This window comes from Myotis lucifugus, unplaced genomic scaffold (assembly GCF_000147115.1).
Source record: "Myotis lucifugus unplaced genomic scaffold, Myoluc2.0 scaffold_428, whole genome shotgun sequence".
Lineage (NCBI taxonomy): Eukaryota > Metazoa > Chordata > Mammalia > Chiroptera > Vespertilionidae > Myotis > Myotis lucifugus.
The window spans coordinates 216,282-231,439 of record NW_005871476.1 but is presented as its reverse complement, the minus strand read 5'-3'; the positions used below and the strand labels follow the sequence as shown (position 1 = coordinate 231,439).

The 15,158-nt window shown below is 43.8% G+C and overlaps 2 protein-coding genes across 2 annotated transcripts in view; one reads left to right on the top strand and one right to left on the bottom strand.

Annotated features, from left to right (window-relative positions):
* The window catches only part of CDC73 (cell division cycle 73), a 59,499-nt gene that overhangs the window by 17,163 nt on the left and 27,178 nt on the right, over positions 1-15,158 (bottom strand). The window contains exon 11 of the mRNA XM_014468105.2: positions 22-79. Coding sequence (XP_014323591.1) covers positions 22-79 — 58 coding nt within the window. The remainder of the gene's footprint in view (positions 1-21; positions 80-15,158) is intronic.
* On the top strand, positions 6,253-13,960 carry B3GALT2 (beta-1,3-galactosyltransferase 2). The gene is made up of 2 exons (XM_006102786.3): positions 6,253-7,006; positions 11,363-13,960. The coding sequence occupies exon 2, from the start codon at positions 11,466-11,468 to the stop codon at positions 12,717-12,719; it is 1,254 nt and encodes a 417-aa protein (XP_006102848.1). The 5' UTR covers positions 6,253-7,006; positions 11,363-11,465; the 3' UTR covers positions 12,720-13,960.

Here is a 15,158-nt window from a genome sequence, read left to right as displayed (position 1 = left end):
GGGGAAAGATCTTATCTTTACCTGGTCTTGGTACTGGCTGTGCCGCAGGAGTCTGAGTCTTACGGGCCGACGCACCCTCCTTTAAAACAATAAAAAATGACATATGACGTTAAAGTTTCTTTATAAATTTCACATCTAATTGTCTTTCAATCAGTCATTCTACCAAACATGCTCTGATCAATCCTACGAGTGTAAAAACAAAACACCTTTCCTTATTTTTTATACTATTGGTCATGATGTGGGAAATAGAAACCTTAGGTGGAAAATGAATTAAAAATTCTTACCATACAGCAGTTATTATGAGCATGTAGTATTTCTCAAATATCCAATGATTTGTGTAATTGCTGACAATTTTAACATCTCAGAAATGTCATCATTTTTAAATCAAGTCAATCTTTTTCCCCTTAAACAGTCTCAAAATGAGTAATAGATAACCTCAGATTAGAAAGATGTAAACAACATAACTTTGCATTAAAAACCACAAATACTTGACATTAAATGCCTTTAATATATTCAGGGAAAATAAATAATCCCATTTACAAAGATGAGATTTTTTTATTTAAGAGTGATTAAAATATCTTAAAAACTGAATAACAAATCTCAACTAATTACTAAGCTTGTGATATATACAAGAAAATGTGCTGAATGTTGAATTTTATCAACTATTTGCTCAGTAGATGACGCTGACATACTTAAGACACTTTAAAAGTTATCTATCTTTAGTGCATTCGTTTCAATAATTTTCATGCTAAATTTTTTTTCATTAAAACATTTTCCTTTAAATAAATTGTTGAGGGAAGGGGGAAAGAGACCAACCAAAGGATTTGCATGCATATATGCATGACCCATGGACACAGACAATGGGGTGGTGAGGACCTGGGGGGGGGGGGTGGTGCTACACAGGGTCAATGGGGGGGAGAAGGGGACATAAGTAATACTTTCAACAATAAGGATTTTTTTTTTAATTTATGATAGCAATATGTATTTCCACCTGAGTCTCAGACCTGATTATTCCAGGAGACTAATGAGGTAATCAGCTACTGGCACCTGCACTTAAACCAACGTGGATGTGTCCATTGCAAGTGCCCACCGACAGGTATGCTGTGCTGGCGAGTCAATGCCGATGAGCATCACCGCCTGAAATGGCTATGCTACAGGGAAGCCAAAGACTCCTACAAGCTTGCTAGCAAAGTAGGGGCCACATTACTGCTGGTTTTAAATGCTGGCAACTCCCCTTAGGATCATGGGTAGCCTCTATGAACTAAAACAGATAAACGTGTCTACCATTCATTAGTCCTGGAAGAGACACTGAAATTGAGTTCCGCTTTCAAGTCAAGAAACTTCATTTGCTGCACAAGGTGGGGCAAAGCGAAGGAGAAGGCCAGGCAGGCGGCACTGGCACCTTCATTCTGAGCTTGCTCCTTCGAGCCGGGCTAGCTCCCGCTTTGGGAGCTCAAAGGAAAGTAAAACGGGTTCCTAATCACCTGCTGTCCTCATAGGAAAACTCTAAATTCCGAGCAAACAATAACTCTCCTTCAAAAAGGAAACACTAGTTACTGAATTTAAATAACCAAAACACATGCCATTCATCCAAATATTTTAATTTAATAAAGAAGATTTCATCTAATTTTAAGTCAGAACAGTCCAGAGATATAAACCACAAGCAAAATTGTTGATGGATAGCAATGAAACCAGAACCTGGCCTCTAAAGAACCGTCAAATGGCACTTTCAGAGCCTGGGGGGAAGTCACATCTGATCCAGAACCGCGGGGTGTGTCCAGCACAGGGGAAGACAGCTGGCCCTTCGGCGAGCAGGAGCGGAAATAAATGCTGTGCATTTACGGGCCAACCACTCACACTGAAGCACAGAGAGGGATGGAGACCAACGCAGGGAGGAACGGACCCCCACTCCCTCCTCCCGGGACGCAAGGACATGGGACAGGTGCAAACCACCACCGGGGCTGAGGTGCTCTCCCCGCACCCCATTCTCCCTCGTTCTTCCTACCAAGGACATGTAGCTGAATTTATCTACATAGATAAGCAGGTAGCATACTAGTAAGTCCATAAAATGACTTATCTCTACTATTAGATAACGAATAAAGTTACACCTGACTCATCACATAATGATCACTCAAAAGCTGAATAACACCATTACTTCTGAACCAGGAGAAACTGAAGGTTAGGAGGTGTGAAACGCTAAAGGACCTCACCGTTAGCCCTGGGGAGGGGCCCTCTCCCACTGCCACCCACATGCTCTCCCCCCCTTTCCTTGGTCAAGTAAGGCTCCTCTCCTTGTCCTCTGGACATGCCTGTGGTTCGTCACAGCTACCGTGTCCCAAATGCCACTCCGCTGCCATTCCCGAAGACGCCCATTTCTGCTGGTGAAATAACTCCTGCTTCATGTTGAAGGCTGTCAGGGGCCTGGCAAACCCGGCTTTAGATTCTGACTCCTGGAGGGCTATTCTAGACAAGCCCAGGGAAAACCCGAAAACCAGCGGGACAGCTCTGCTCCTCCGAGTTAGAAATGATGGCCTTTTCCCTTCAGGGTGTGTGACATGTGAACGCAGACCCATGCAAGCAGTGTGCAGTGTACCCTGCAAATCACACAAGGACGCCTCAAGAAGTCGAATTAAGGAGCCACATTTATTTCAAAGCCGGGACTACGAGGAGGCAAATGCTCTCCAAAACTCGTAGTGCCTGAGTGAGAGCAGTAGCCATCTTATAAAGGCCCAAACCACATCCTGCTAGACCAGCGGTTCTCAACCTTCCTAATGCTGCGACACTTTAATACATGTTGTGGTGACCCCCAATTTCATTGTTACAAATTGAACGTAATTAAAGCATAGTGATTAATCACAAAAACAATATGTAATTATATATGTGTTTTCCAATGGTCTTAGGCGACCCCTGTGAAAGGGTCGTTCGACCCCCAAAGGGGTCGCGACGCACAGGTTGAGAACCGCTGTGCTAGACACTGGAATGTGGAATTATCTTGGGAAAGCAGTTTTACAGAAGCAGAATTGAGCAAAGTTAACAATCTTTAAAGGTTCTATAGTTTCAGTTGCTGGAGCCACTGAGTCCCTGGAAAGTATTCCCGGAGCCACTGGGTTAAGGAAAGTGATTTTGTGGTTCCGGTCCTCAGACACAGAGAAGAGCCTTTGTGAGGTGGGCTGGCAGCATAATGGGGGGATTTGTGTGTTTCCAGGTGCCAATCTAATCTGGACACTGAGGCAACGACCCTACTGTGTAAGCAAGCAGGCGGACAGAAGCCAGAACAGCAGGGTTAAAATTCAAACAGCAGTTGTTACCTGAGATGAATGATACTATGCTCGATGCTTCAGTAGAAATTACCAGACAGTTATGCAGAACTATAAAACTTCACAAAACAGCTGCCAGTTGCTGAGTCTGACAAAAAACTTGTCACATTTCCTAAGAAAGTTTAAGCATCGAATTCAGATGTTAAAAGACACGAGACTAAAGGGAGAGCGTCTACAAGCCTGCCTGTCACCGGATTTCTACAGATTCCGTGGCTGGGAACATGAAGGTGCTAGAAAGAGCCCTGGGGGAGCTTTCATCTCTGCCTGCTCGGTCTTCTCCACCAGCGTCACTTGAACTTAGGACAGAACGCGGGTGTGGCCTGAGAGCGGAAAGTCAGGTCCGACGATGTGCACAGGCCCGTGAGGAGTCTGCAGGAGTCTCTGCTGTACAACACGGGCCCCACGGCAGTGGGATCGACAAGCCTCTGGAAGCTTCGGCGCTGCGGACAGGACCGAAGGCTCCCGCCTCGCCAGCAAGGTACCGCTGGAGCGCTCTTCATCATCCAGATCCAAAGTAAATCCAAGGGCCCATCAGAGAGTCCAACCAAAAGAACTGGCCCAAATCGGTGGATCTCTCTGCCCTAACGTGTAAAAAGCTGCGCCCGCCTGCAGATGTTGGCGCGCAGTGGTTGGTCGATACCTATTTGTTGGACAAATGAATAAAGTGAAAATATAAACATCCACTCATGCTTCTGTGAGTGACTTCTGGGTATGCTGCCCCAGGGGCAGAAAAAGCGCCATTTCCCCGGCTGCGCCACGCACACCACGCACACCATGGCTGAGAACAGAGCGCAAGGACTGAGAGAACCTTGCTTTAATCCCTCGTCACTTCCCTGCTGGCGGGGACAATCATTTTACAACTCTAAGCATGGTTCCTCCTCTTCCGATGGGCACTGCAATGAAACTGATGAGCAAAAAGGCCGTTTGCGGAACATCTCAGGCAGCATCCACGCTGACCGGGTTAATCCTCAGCAGTGACCACTGCTGCTGGCTACATAGTCAAAGCAAGGAGCTCCTGATAAATATAATCTACTAAATCCAACTTCTACTTCTGTAAGCGGAGTGATTTTAAGTAGGCGCTGAAGCATTACTCCAAACAAGCAAACGGAGCAGTGAGCATGTGTATGGGTGGACAGAGAACTAAATGCCCCCCAAAACGGGTTCAGCCTGGCCGGTGTGGCTCAGTTGGTTGGGCGTCCCTCCCATGTACCGAAAGGTTGGTTTCATTGCCAGTCAGGACACATAACAGTCATAAGCTCCTAAAATGCTCTAAAAATCTAATGGACAAAAATAAAAAATGTTAGAGGGCCTGGCACTAAATTTAAAAGTTAACATGAGCAGCTGGCTGGCTTGGGATACAAAACCAAATTTGTCCCTCAGGCTGCCTCCTGGGCCCCACACTCCACGGGCTCTGGCCTGGGAGAAGGCCGGTGGTGTAGACGGCGGGGGCACCCAGCAGCACGTTTCCCACTGGGGTTATGTTAGTAACACTGGTTAACCCAGGTTCAGGGGAAGGAGCCCTTGTTACAAATTGGAAAGATTTGAAACTGAGAAAATGAAATCTACATCTGGGCTGGTGTTGCTCAGTGGGTTGGAGCATCATCCTGTGCACGGAAGGGTCTTGGGTTCGATTCCCTATTGGGGTTTGAAAAGGAGGCAACTGATCCATGTTTCTCTCTCACATGGATGTCTCTCTCTCCCCCCCTCCCTCCAATCTGAAAAAAAAAATCAATAAAAACATATCCTTGGGTGAGGATTTTAAAAAAGAAGAAAATGAAATGTAGTGAAGGCAGGCTTTTTCATGTCCCATTTTTGTCCTTCCTCCATGTCCGCACTTCCTGACCCTCAATCACCATCCTTTGATGTGAAATTCACAAGAACAGTTTTCAGATTCACTTGGACATTTCTCTGTATTTGAGTTTTATGTTCATGAACAACATATGGGAAAGTAATTGTGTAAATAAATAGTGTGCGGACTTTGGATCCTTCTATGATCCTGAAAAGTAAACAAGTGACTAGAGTTAATCTCTAGCATCTCTATTTCCTCCATAAACTGACATGTGATAATCAAAAACTATTACAGGAAATGAAAGGCTATATTTGATATAATAGACATTACTGGGGATATAGGACCGTGGACATATAGCTTATGTCCCAAAACTATACATTTCTGGGAGTTAGTGTCCCTAAAGTCTGGGGAAAAACTGATAATTCAAGCTATTTTAAAAAAACACAATGCCCCAATACTTTGCAGAAAAAAAGAAGGTGCCCAGGAGACTAAATAAACCAAGAAATATCCGAGTATCTAGTGCTTACTAAAAAGCCTGCTTGACAGCAAGTTACTAGCCCACCCGGAAACACTGGGACAAGTGAGTCTGATCAGAAAAACCTAACTGCCCACCAGCAAGATCCTCTGCACGTGTGCTGTGTGTACTCTATCCTTTTGCTGAATTTTATCATACATGGAATTTTAAACAAAGGCAAAATAAATAAAAATGCAAAAGTGGTTAAAAATAAAGTTTTACTGCCTTCGAGAACATCAGACAGCACACAGGGAACAAAGCAGGTGCGCTGGAGCACACTGTGTCAGGAAAGCCCAGGCAGCTGACTTACATAAGCCCCAGAAATGGGGGTGGGGTCTAAGTTACAGATCAAAGAAAAGGGCCCTCGAGTCTGAACCAGGTGTTCGTAAAAGGGAGGCAACTTGAGAAAAAAAAAAAGAAAAACTTCAAAGGAAGGGGTGCACTGAAGGGATGGAATCAGATCAAGTTACATATAAAAGCTTATACTGTAGTGCCCTATAAAACCATGTAACACACACACACACACACACACACACAGGAAAGGCAACATCTAACCCTGAAAACATTTAGAAAGCCTGTGCTCAAGCATAAAGTAAAAAAAAAAAAAAAGGACATAAGATAAAGAAAATAAAATTATAGCCCTTCATTTCCTAATCATCCCTTTTTCTTATTCTTCACCCATCACCACACTGGGACTGAGTATCTATCACACAGAAGCACAATCGCTAAGCTGCTCCCTACCTTCAGCTTTTAGTCCAAATTAATGCAAACGATCACGTGGGCTCGAGCCAAGCAGTGACGTGCGATTCTGCTCTGTCAGAGGGAACATCTGTCAAGCCCACATTCAAAGTGCTGCCTGCCTGTGCGGCAGGAGGAGCGTGGACCTCACATTCCACACGAGCCCGCCCCCGGGGCCCTGCCGGAGCCTCCCTGCAGCTGCCAGGCACCCGGAGAGGCCGCGGCCTCCTCCCAGCGCCCGCTCCCTTCCAGCGAGGCTCTCCCACTGCAGCTCGGCGCCGGAACATGGATCCTGAGCAGGGAGGACAGCGCTGCATTGTCCGGCCGGGAGCGCAGATGTAGGGCTTCCACGCAGCAGCCGCCGGGCCGAGGCGGCCCCGCTGCACACACAGCGGCGACCACAGCTCTTTTGTTCCGAAGCAGAGGGGATGCCAGCAGGGAAGAGCCCCCAGAGCCCAGCGCCCACATGAAGGAGGAGGTGCCTGGAGGCAGGAGACAGGTGGACACTGGGGGCCCGTGCACAGCAGGCGCAGGAGGCAGACCGGGGGATGTGCGCATGTTCCAGGGCACCTTTTTGCTGAAGGGCTGGAGCCGAAAGTCTGCTCCGTGGGCATGATCCTCTGCACACCAATGGCCTGACCCGGGAAGGTATGTCCATGTCTCGTGTGTGATGTGCTTTTAAATGTCTCTCCTGAGCTGCACGGCCCAGGGGCGCTCTGTCTGATAAACAAGTCCAGCCAGCTTACTGCCCTTGAAACTGGGGAAGGGTCCAAATGGGGGATTTTACGTGTCATTGTTTGGAAGGCACTGTCCCTGCTCTCTTCCCGGGAAGCTGTAGCTCCGAGTAAGGATGGGTTACGGGAGAGAAAAGGCAGCCAGGAACAGGGTGTGCTTAAAGGATTCTCTGAGAAATTAAAACTTACACAGAAAATCTGTCGCCCTCTGAAGAGAACATGGCAATCCTCTGCCAAATTAGGTCAAATGGAAGCCCGTCTCCTCAACTACAGGCTCCCTCTAAAATGGCCATCGAGAGACAATGCAGGGAAGTTACATTCAAGAGTGTCAGCGGTGCTCTTCACACCAAGAGCTTCCCAAAGTCCTTTTGGAACAAAACCTTCATCTGTAGCAGCTTTAGCAGCACAGCCTTCCCTCCAAAACCCATCTGCCCAGATAGAGATAATGAGCTGAGAGCACCAGCGGTGTTAAGCATCGCCATGCGATGGAGACTACAGGGAGCCTTTGCACAGATCACATGGGCGTGCGAGTTTGTGCACCGCACACACAGCAGATTTGCATGTTCCTGTGCCCATGAAAACAACTCCGAAACAAAGAAATAGCAATGGTGGCTGCAAATCCCCCATCTAAATTAGTGAGCTTAAATTTCAGGCAACAGACTGGTTCTCAGTGATCAAATATATAAGGCTGCTCTTGGTGGTCATTTTTAAAGTGAAATTCAAAAACATAATATGAAAACACTTTGATAGAAACATATCCTTAAGTAGCACTACAAGGTCAAAAATTAAATATAAGTCTAGCCACTGTGCCCCCAGGCTACCATACACAGGTAACAAACTACTGCCAGGCAGGTGTGGGCAGGACGAGATACATCTAATAGACTATCTTAGAAACAATCCTAGTGGTAATAACAGCTCATGACTCAGGAACTCAAGGATATTTCTAAATTTTTTTAGAGGTCTAGCAAAGATCTTAATTTTTGCTCATTTTCACAGCAAAAGTCAATAGCCTATTATTTCATCATCATCAAAGGCAAACATTTTGAAGACATGTAAGCACGCCATTCTAAAATTAAGATTTAACAATTTATCGGGACCTATTCTTCTTACATCCCAACATCAACTCTCATTCATACCATTAATTTTTACTCCACTTAAGAATGAAATCAGATGGTATTAAAAAAAATATGATTGTGAAAATCTCAAGTCTCTCTTAGGGGCTTTATCTCTCAATGTTAAAAGCACCTACTAAACATTTTTATAAGCTAGATACCTCAAAAGTGTACAATTTTTTACTCAAGCACCACTTAAATCTAGAACTGTTTCAACAGACTACAGATACCAATACTTTTAAAAGACAGATGATAAGAACAGTGTGTGTGTGTGTGTACATGTGTGTATGTGTGTGTGTATGTGCGCGCCAACTGAACATTAGACAGTAACATTCTCTCCAAGAACTTCAACCCATAAAAGGTGCACACACATTAATAGCTTGGCAATATCATCCAAATCACATTGGGGATAAATCAAAGCTATTTCTATGCTGGGATCTAAGTGCACAGCTATTTAGCATGCCGAACCATTTCAACTTTCTTGTCTCGTTCCCACTTTTTAAGAAATAAAATACAACAGGCAGTAATTCAAGAATAATTTTACTATGTAATAAAAGGGTGTAATTTTACTTTTTTTTTTTAGTGGAAAAATTTTAATTTTAATCAGAGAAACTTTTAATAAATGATGTTTAAGGCCAGACACATGCACTTTTATCAATGAGACTAACAAATGGGTGTCTGATTTCCAGCCTGAGCAGCTTAATATTATAAACATACGGACACCGTGACTTTAAATTCAGATGCAGCTCCATCCCCCACTGCTACACAGCCACAGAGACCAGAAGCCACGTAGTTATGCTGGGTCACAACATGTAATGCTTTGCATTTTCTGTAACATTGAAATACTTCAGAGATACCACTTCAGGTGTATTTTCATAAAAACACCACAATTTATTACTCTATCTTCAGTCATTCCTTCAGTCCTTTATTCAAACATTCCTTCAAACATCTGGCCTTGTATTTATTGCTTCTTAAGCTACCAAATCTAAACTTGTAAAGAGCTCTGTGATGGGGACTTCAATCACATTCCAAGCATTATTATGGCAACAGGAAGCCGACATGTTTCATCTAGCTGTGAATATTTAAAATCCATTACCAAATAAATTTTAAAGGCAACTTTTGTTTCTTCTACATTTAAACCCATACCTCTTCTATCTATTGGCTTCTCTGTGGGATGGAGGCGGAATCGTGACTGCTTATCAAATACTCCGCTTGGAAAGAAATCTTAGGAGGAGTTTCCCAGTGGGTGCAGGAAAGGAAGCGTGATTTCTAAGTCAGAACACTCAGCTCTGTTCTTTCCAGCTGAGCTCACCGCAGAACTGTTCTGCGGGTAAAATGAAAAGCCCCGGCCTTCACTGTAGCAGTGTAACATTTAAATTCATGTCAATAAACTCCAACAAATAGCACACTAGATTTTCACACACCCCAAACTTAAAAAAATCACCATCTCACAAAATGATTAATTTTCCACATTTGAGAAACACTGTAACTCCTCAAAGTACCACCTAATGTCAGATCACTGAACTCATCCAAAGCTGGTGCCTGTACTAGATCCCATTACACTTTATTCAAATTCCCAGCTACTTGCTCCCTCTAGTGGTTGTTACTAGAATAGAAATACTTTCATTCACATATGTGTGTGCCTAACACCTTCAATCAGTATTTTCCAAGTACTTCACATTATATGCTAATTCTACTCCATAATTATTCAATTATATAAGAACTTTATTTTCCCCAAAATAATTACATTTCATGTCAGAGCTAAGCAAACTTGGTATTAATCACGAATCTCTCAACATCGCAGGCTAATGAACACACATGTATCTATGTATACAGATACATGTGTGTTCATTTCAAATAAAACTAATAGTCCTACTAGACTGTTTTTAATACATTAAATTTTTAATTGACTAGTTTTATTTTGCTTAAAGAATTTGCAAAATAAAAACTTGAAAAACATTAAAATGACATATCAGTCTTCTACTGAAAGTTTTTTCTTTTACTAGAATTCAAGCTACAGCAGCTTTATCTACCTCCACCCCCATGCCCTGATCCAGAAAAACTAAGAGCAAGCTGACACCATGAACTAATCTGTGCTTTCACAGAAACACCTTGATTGAAGATAACACAGCCAGTTCTTAAGATGTGGTGTCAGGAACCTCCCACAGTGACACCCATAATCGTATTAAAAATCTAGGGCTCTAAATGTGGTGCTAGCAAGAGTCCTAAAAATGTAACAAATACTCAACATACAAATTTAGAACACAGAGTAACCTGAGGATCTCTAAAATGCATTGTGTGACGTTTGAAATTTTGAGTATTTGGATAAGAGAGTAAGTAGTACCTATATTTTGTAAGAAATCTGAAAAGACTGTTCAAAGTAGTTGTTTGATTCTAACATGGAGACTGACTGGGACATGTGATAGTCTGCCAAGGCCACAGATAATTAAAGACAACTAGTTGCTATATTTTTTTAAGTCAATCTTAAGTCTAAGTAAGGAAAGTGATCTCCTAATACCCATATTTGAAGAAAAAGGTTAAAATTAGGAAAGAGTGCTTGAAACTGCTCATCATTTAGTCCTTAAAACCCTGCACTGAAGTTACTGGAGCCTGCAAATTGATTCTGACAGGTGCATCTTCTCACTGACTTTCTCAGCACAGTGGGGGCGATGGACACACGCCAGGCAGCTCTGTGACGAACAGACTCGGCCATAACCGCGCCGTCTGTCCCACGAAATGATGCCTGGCCGTCTGACACCGAAGGCCGCTGACAGTGCACAACCCCAATAGCGTGTCGAGTTGATGCTAACGCACGCCAACACATCCCCAGCTGCCCGAGGCTCTGACACGGCCTGGCAGGCTCTGTGACACTGTCCTCTGCATGCACACACTTCTCAATCTTTCACGTGGGCCCAAGTGCCCCTGGCCAGAGCCCCCGGGACAGTGAGTGGAAGTGACCCGTCCCCTCTCAGGTGCTCACTGCTACAAAGGTGTGTTGCTAAAGACGTTACTGAGGGAAAACAAGTCATAGGCTTTGTTCCGGGGCGATCTCCCCGCAGCTCCTCAGCTCCTAGCTGCCCTGGTCTTCTAGCCTCCTCGGCCTCTCAGGCAGTTCGGGAACAGTGAGCATGTTGTAAACCTGTGCTTTCCCTCCACAGAATGACTGCGAGGGAGACGCCGTGCCCGAAGCGGACAATGGTGACCAGGGAACAGTGCTGACTCGAGGAAGCCGTCCAGCCACCTCCTCCCGGGGTGTCCAACATGCTCCAGTGGCGGCGGCGGCACTGCTGCTGGGCCAAGCGCTCCCTGTTCCGGGCCCCCCTCGTCGGGGCGCTCTCCCTGGCCTTCCTCTTTGCCATGTTCTTGTTCTTCCACCACCACGACTGGCTGCCGGGCAAAGCCGGATTAAAAGAGAACCCTGTGATCTACACTTTCCGCAGATTTCGTTCTACGAAAAGCGAGACCAACCACAGCTCTCTGCGGAACATCTGGAAAGAAACAGTCCCTCAGACGCTGAGGCCTCAAGCTGCCTCCAACTCCAACAACACAGACCTGTCGCCGCAAGGAGTGACGGGGCTGGAGAACACCCTCAGTGCCAACGGGAGCCTTTACAGCGAAAAGGGCACTGGGCACCCACATTCTCACCACTTCAAGTATCTCATCAACGAGCCTGCCAAGTGCCAGGGGAAAAGCCCGTTTCTAATCCTGCTAATTGCTGCGGAGCCTGAGCAAACAGAGGCCAGGAGAGCGATTCGGCAAACGTGGGGCAACGAGAGTCTAGCCCCCGGTATCCACATCACACGGATTTTTCTGTTGGGCATAGTAAGTACTAATTTAAATGGCTACTCGCAACGCGCAATACTGGAAGAGAGCAGACAGCATCACGACATAATCCAACAGGACTATTTAGATACATACTACAACCTGACCATTAAAACGCTAATGGGCATGAACTGGGTTGCCACGTACTGCCCACACGCTTCGTATGTGATGAAAACGGACAGTGACATGTTTGTCAACACTGAATACTTAATAAACAAGCTGCTGAAGCCAGACCTGCCGCCCAGACATAACTATTTCACTGGCTACCTAATGAGAGGCTATGCGCCCAATCGAAACAAAGACAGCAAGTGGTACATGCCGCCGGACCTCTACCCGAGCGAGCGCTACCCCGTCTTCTGCTCGGGGACGGGCTACGTGTTCTCGGGAGACCTGGCCGAGAAGATATTTAAAGTCTCTCTCAGCATCCGCCGTTTGCACTTGGAGGATGTGTATGTAGGGATCTGTCTGGCCAAGCTGAGGATTGATCCTGTGCCCCCGCCCAATGAATTTGTGTTCAACCACTGGCGAGTTTCTTATTCCAGCTGTAAATACAGCCACCTAATTACCTCTCATCAGTTCCAGCCCAGTGAGCTGATAAAATACTGGAACCATTTACAACAAAATAAGCACAACGCGTGTGCCAACGCGGCCAAGGAAAAGGCAGGCAGGTATCGCCACCGGAAACTACACTAGAAAACACGAGACTTTTCTGTTCAAACGTGCAATCTGTAAAATAGTGCTAAAAGCATGTATAGTTAAAACGGATGATACCATAGGACAAGTTTTAGTTAAAACTCATCACATACAAGAATTCCAAAAATATTTTTTTAATTTATGAAGATGGTAATTCTTAAAAGTACATTATATAACAAAAAAGGTCTCCCGAGGGGATCTATAAAGAACTGTTTAAGGGGATTCTGTGTATTAACATGCAATAACAAGCATGCATATGTCAATGACTCAAGTCTCATGTTAGGGGCCAGTAAGATGTATTTGCCTATATTTTCCTCATGAATTTTAATTTAAGAAATGGAGACAGTCCAAAGACCCTTCGTTTTAGATTCAGCATATAATTAAATGTAAATAAAACATCACTGTTAATTTTAAGGAGACTTTGTAATTGTGCAAACGACAAATTTTGTGACCTGACTACTCTAGGGATCTAAAAACTGTATTCCATGCAATAAGATTCAGTTGAGTTATTCCAGAACCACATTTATAAAGTTCAGATGATTCATCAATGCAGTTCTCATCTAAGTACTTATTTAAAAAAAACAACAACAATGGAGATACTCATTTTCTTTCACTAAGACTCACATATATCGGGGGAAAGTCTTTTGACATGACGTGATAAAATGTGAAAAATCAATGTGTCTCAGGCTCAAGTTTTTATAAAAAGTAAAGGTTTCAAAGTCGACAGATGTGTTCTCTGGCTGGTGTGAGGGCCACGCTGGTACCTGAGCGAGCCACTCCACCAGCCGGCGACTGCGCTCTGCAGGAGTGCCTGCACTTCGCGCACGCACATCTATAAAAATAGATCATGTCCCTCTCGCTGAGGCAGAGGTGATTGCTTACAGGCACAAAGAGAATGTGCTGCTGGAAGCAGATAAAAGGTAAAGAGCGCACAGCCGCCCCATTCAATCCTTTTCTAAGATGCGTGCCTGCCAAGCGGCAGCATCTGGGACTTTACTTCCTGACAGCAGGTGTACACACGCCAACTCTTAATCACTCCACGGCACCTACTTCTCGCCGGGCGCCAAGTTTACAAACCTGCAGTTTTTAATCCGCTAGATGACAAACAGTGTGCATTACCTGTGAAAAGCCTTCTGGGGGAAGAGGGGGAAAACTACCCATGTTTGATGAAGACTTGATTCTAGGATGAACAATGTATACGATGCACTTTTATCAAGTTTTTAATAAAAAGGGTGAAAAAATCTTTACTGGGTGTTGTGGTGCAAATATTTTTCACAGTGATTTTGGTTGGTTCCATTATACATTTTAAAATCAGGAAATACTAAACCTACTAACTCTAAAATAGTGTTTCTATTTCACACAAGTAATTAAACTTATTAATCTTAATTTCGTCAGGATGTTAGTTATCCTTATTCTAATAAGGATCATTTTTACCTTCAATTCTGAAGATATTATATCGAAACAGAATTGTAACATTTGTAAATTTCAGAATCACAGAAACTGCACTTAGTATTCAAGATGCTAAGTACTTAATATTTAAGATGAATTCTGTTTATAAGCAATTTATTGCTCATTTTCAATTCAGTACAGAGTAATTCTGAATGCTGAGCTAGCTAACACCATGAGCTCTTAGCAAAGTCTGTTTTTCATTTAATTTCATTTCCATGTTACACAAAGACTACCAGAGCACTAAGTAAAGTCACACATAATAGGACAGTAATGCCAAAGTAGGTAAGTTTGATGAAAGGCAAAAGGAATCCTTCCATGAACATATGATTCCACTGATTTGGATATGGGCTCATCCACCTTGAGAGTAAATCTCTCCTTTCTACTCCTAAAGTTAAAAAAAGGTGTATGTGCACGTGCGTGCGTGCAGTTATGTGCATGTGTATGTGCATGTACACAGGTACACGCATGCAGTGTGTAGAGAAACAGGCACCAGCACCATCTATCTAGTGTCATCTAGGGTCAAAGTGCAGGATCTTTAAAAGATTGCATCTTCCTTCCAGAAAACTTCAAGTTTAAAAACGACTTATGAAAAACAATTCTTAACAGACAACTAAATTCTTATCACAAGCATCAATTTAAAATCATTTCTATATCGATGTTATCTTGAAAACTAATGGTAACCGGACGACACTCTGAGGTCGCACAGAGCGCTGGACCAAATGATAAGGTTTCTGAGTGCTGCTCACATCCTTATTTTAAAGTTAACATCCTACTCTTCACTTATATTTGACCTTCCATTCTCAACAATATGCAAGCTGGTTTCCTCAGCAAAATATGAATTTCTACATTATAATATTTTAAAATGTTTAAACATTTCACCAAGTACTGTGCCTTACTCATGCCCAGTACTATGTAATTTTTAGTATACTTGAGAATATAATTTTAAATAACAACGCTGCATCAGGCCAAAGAAAAAAATTATAAAATAAT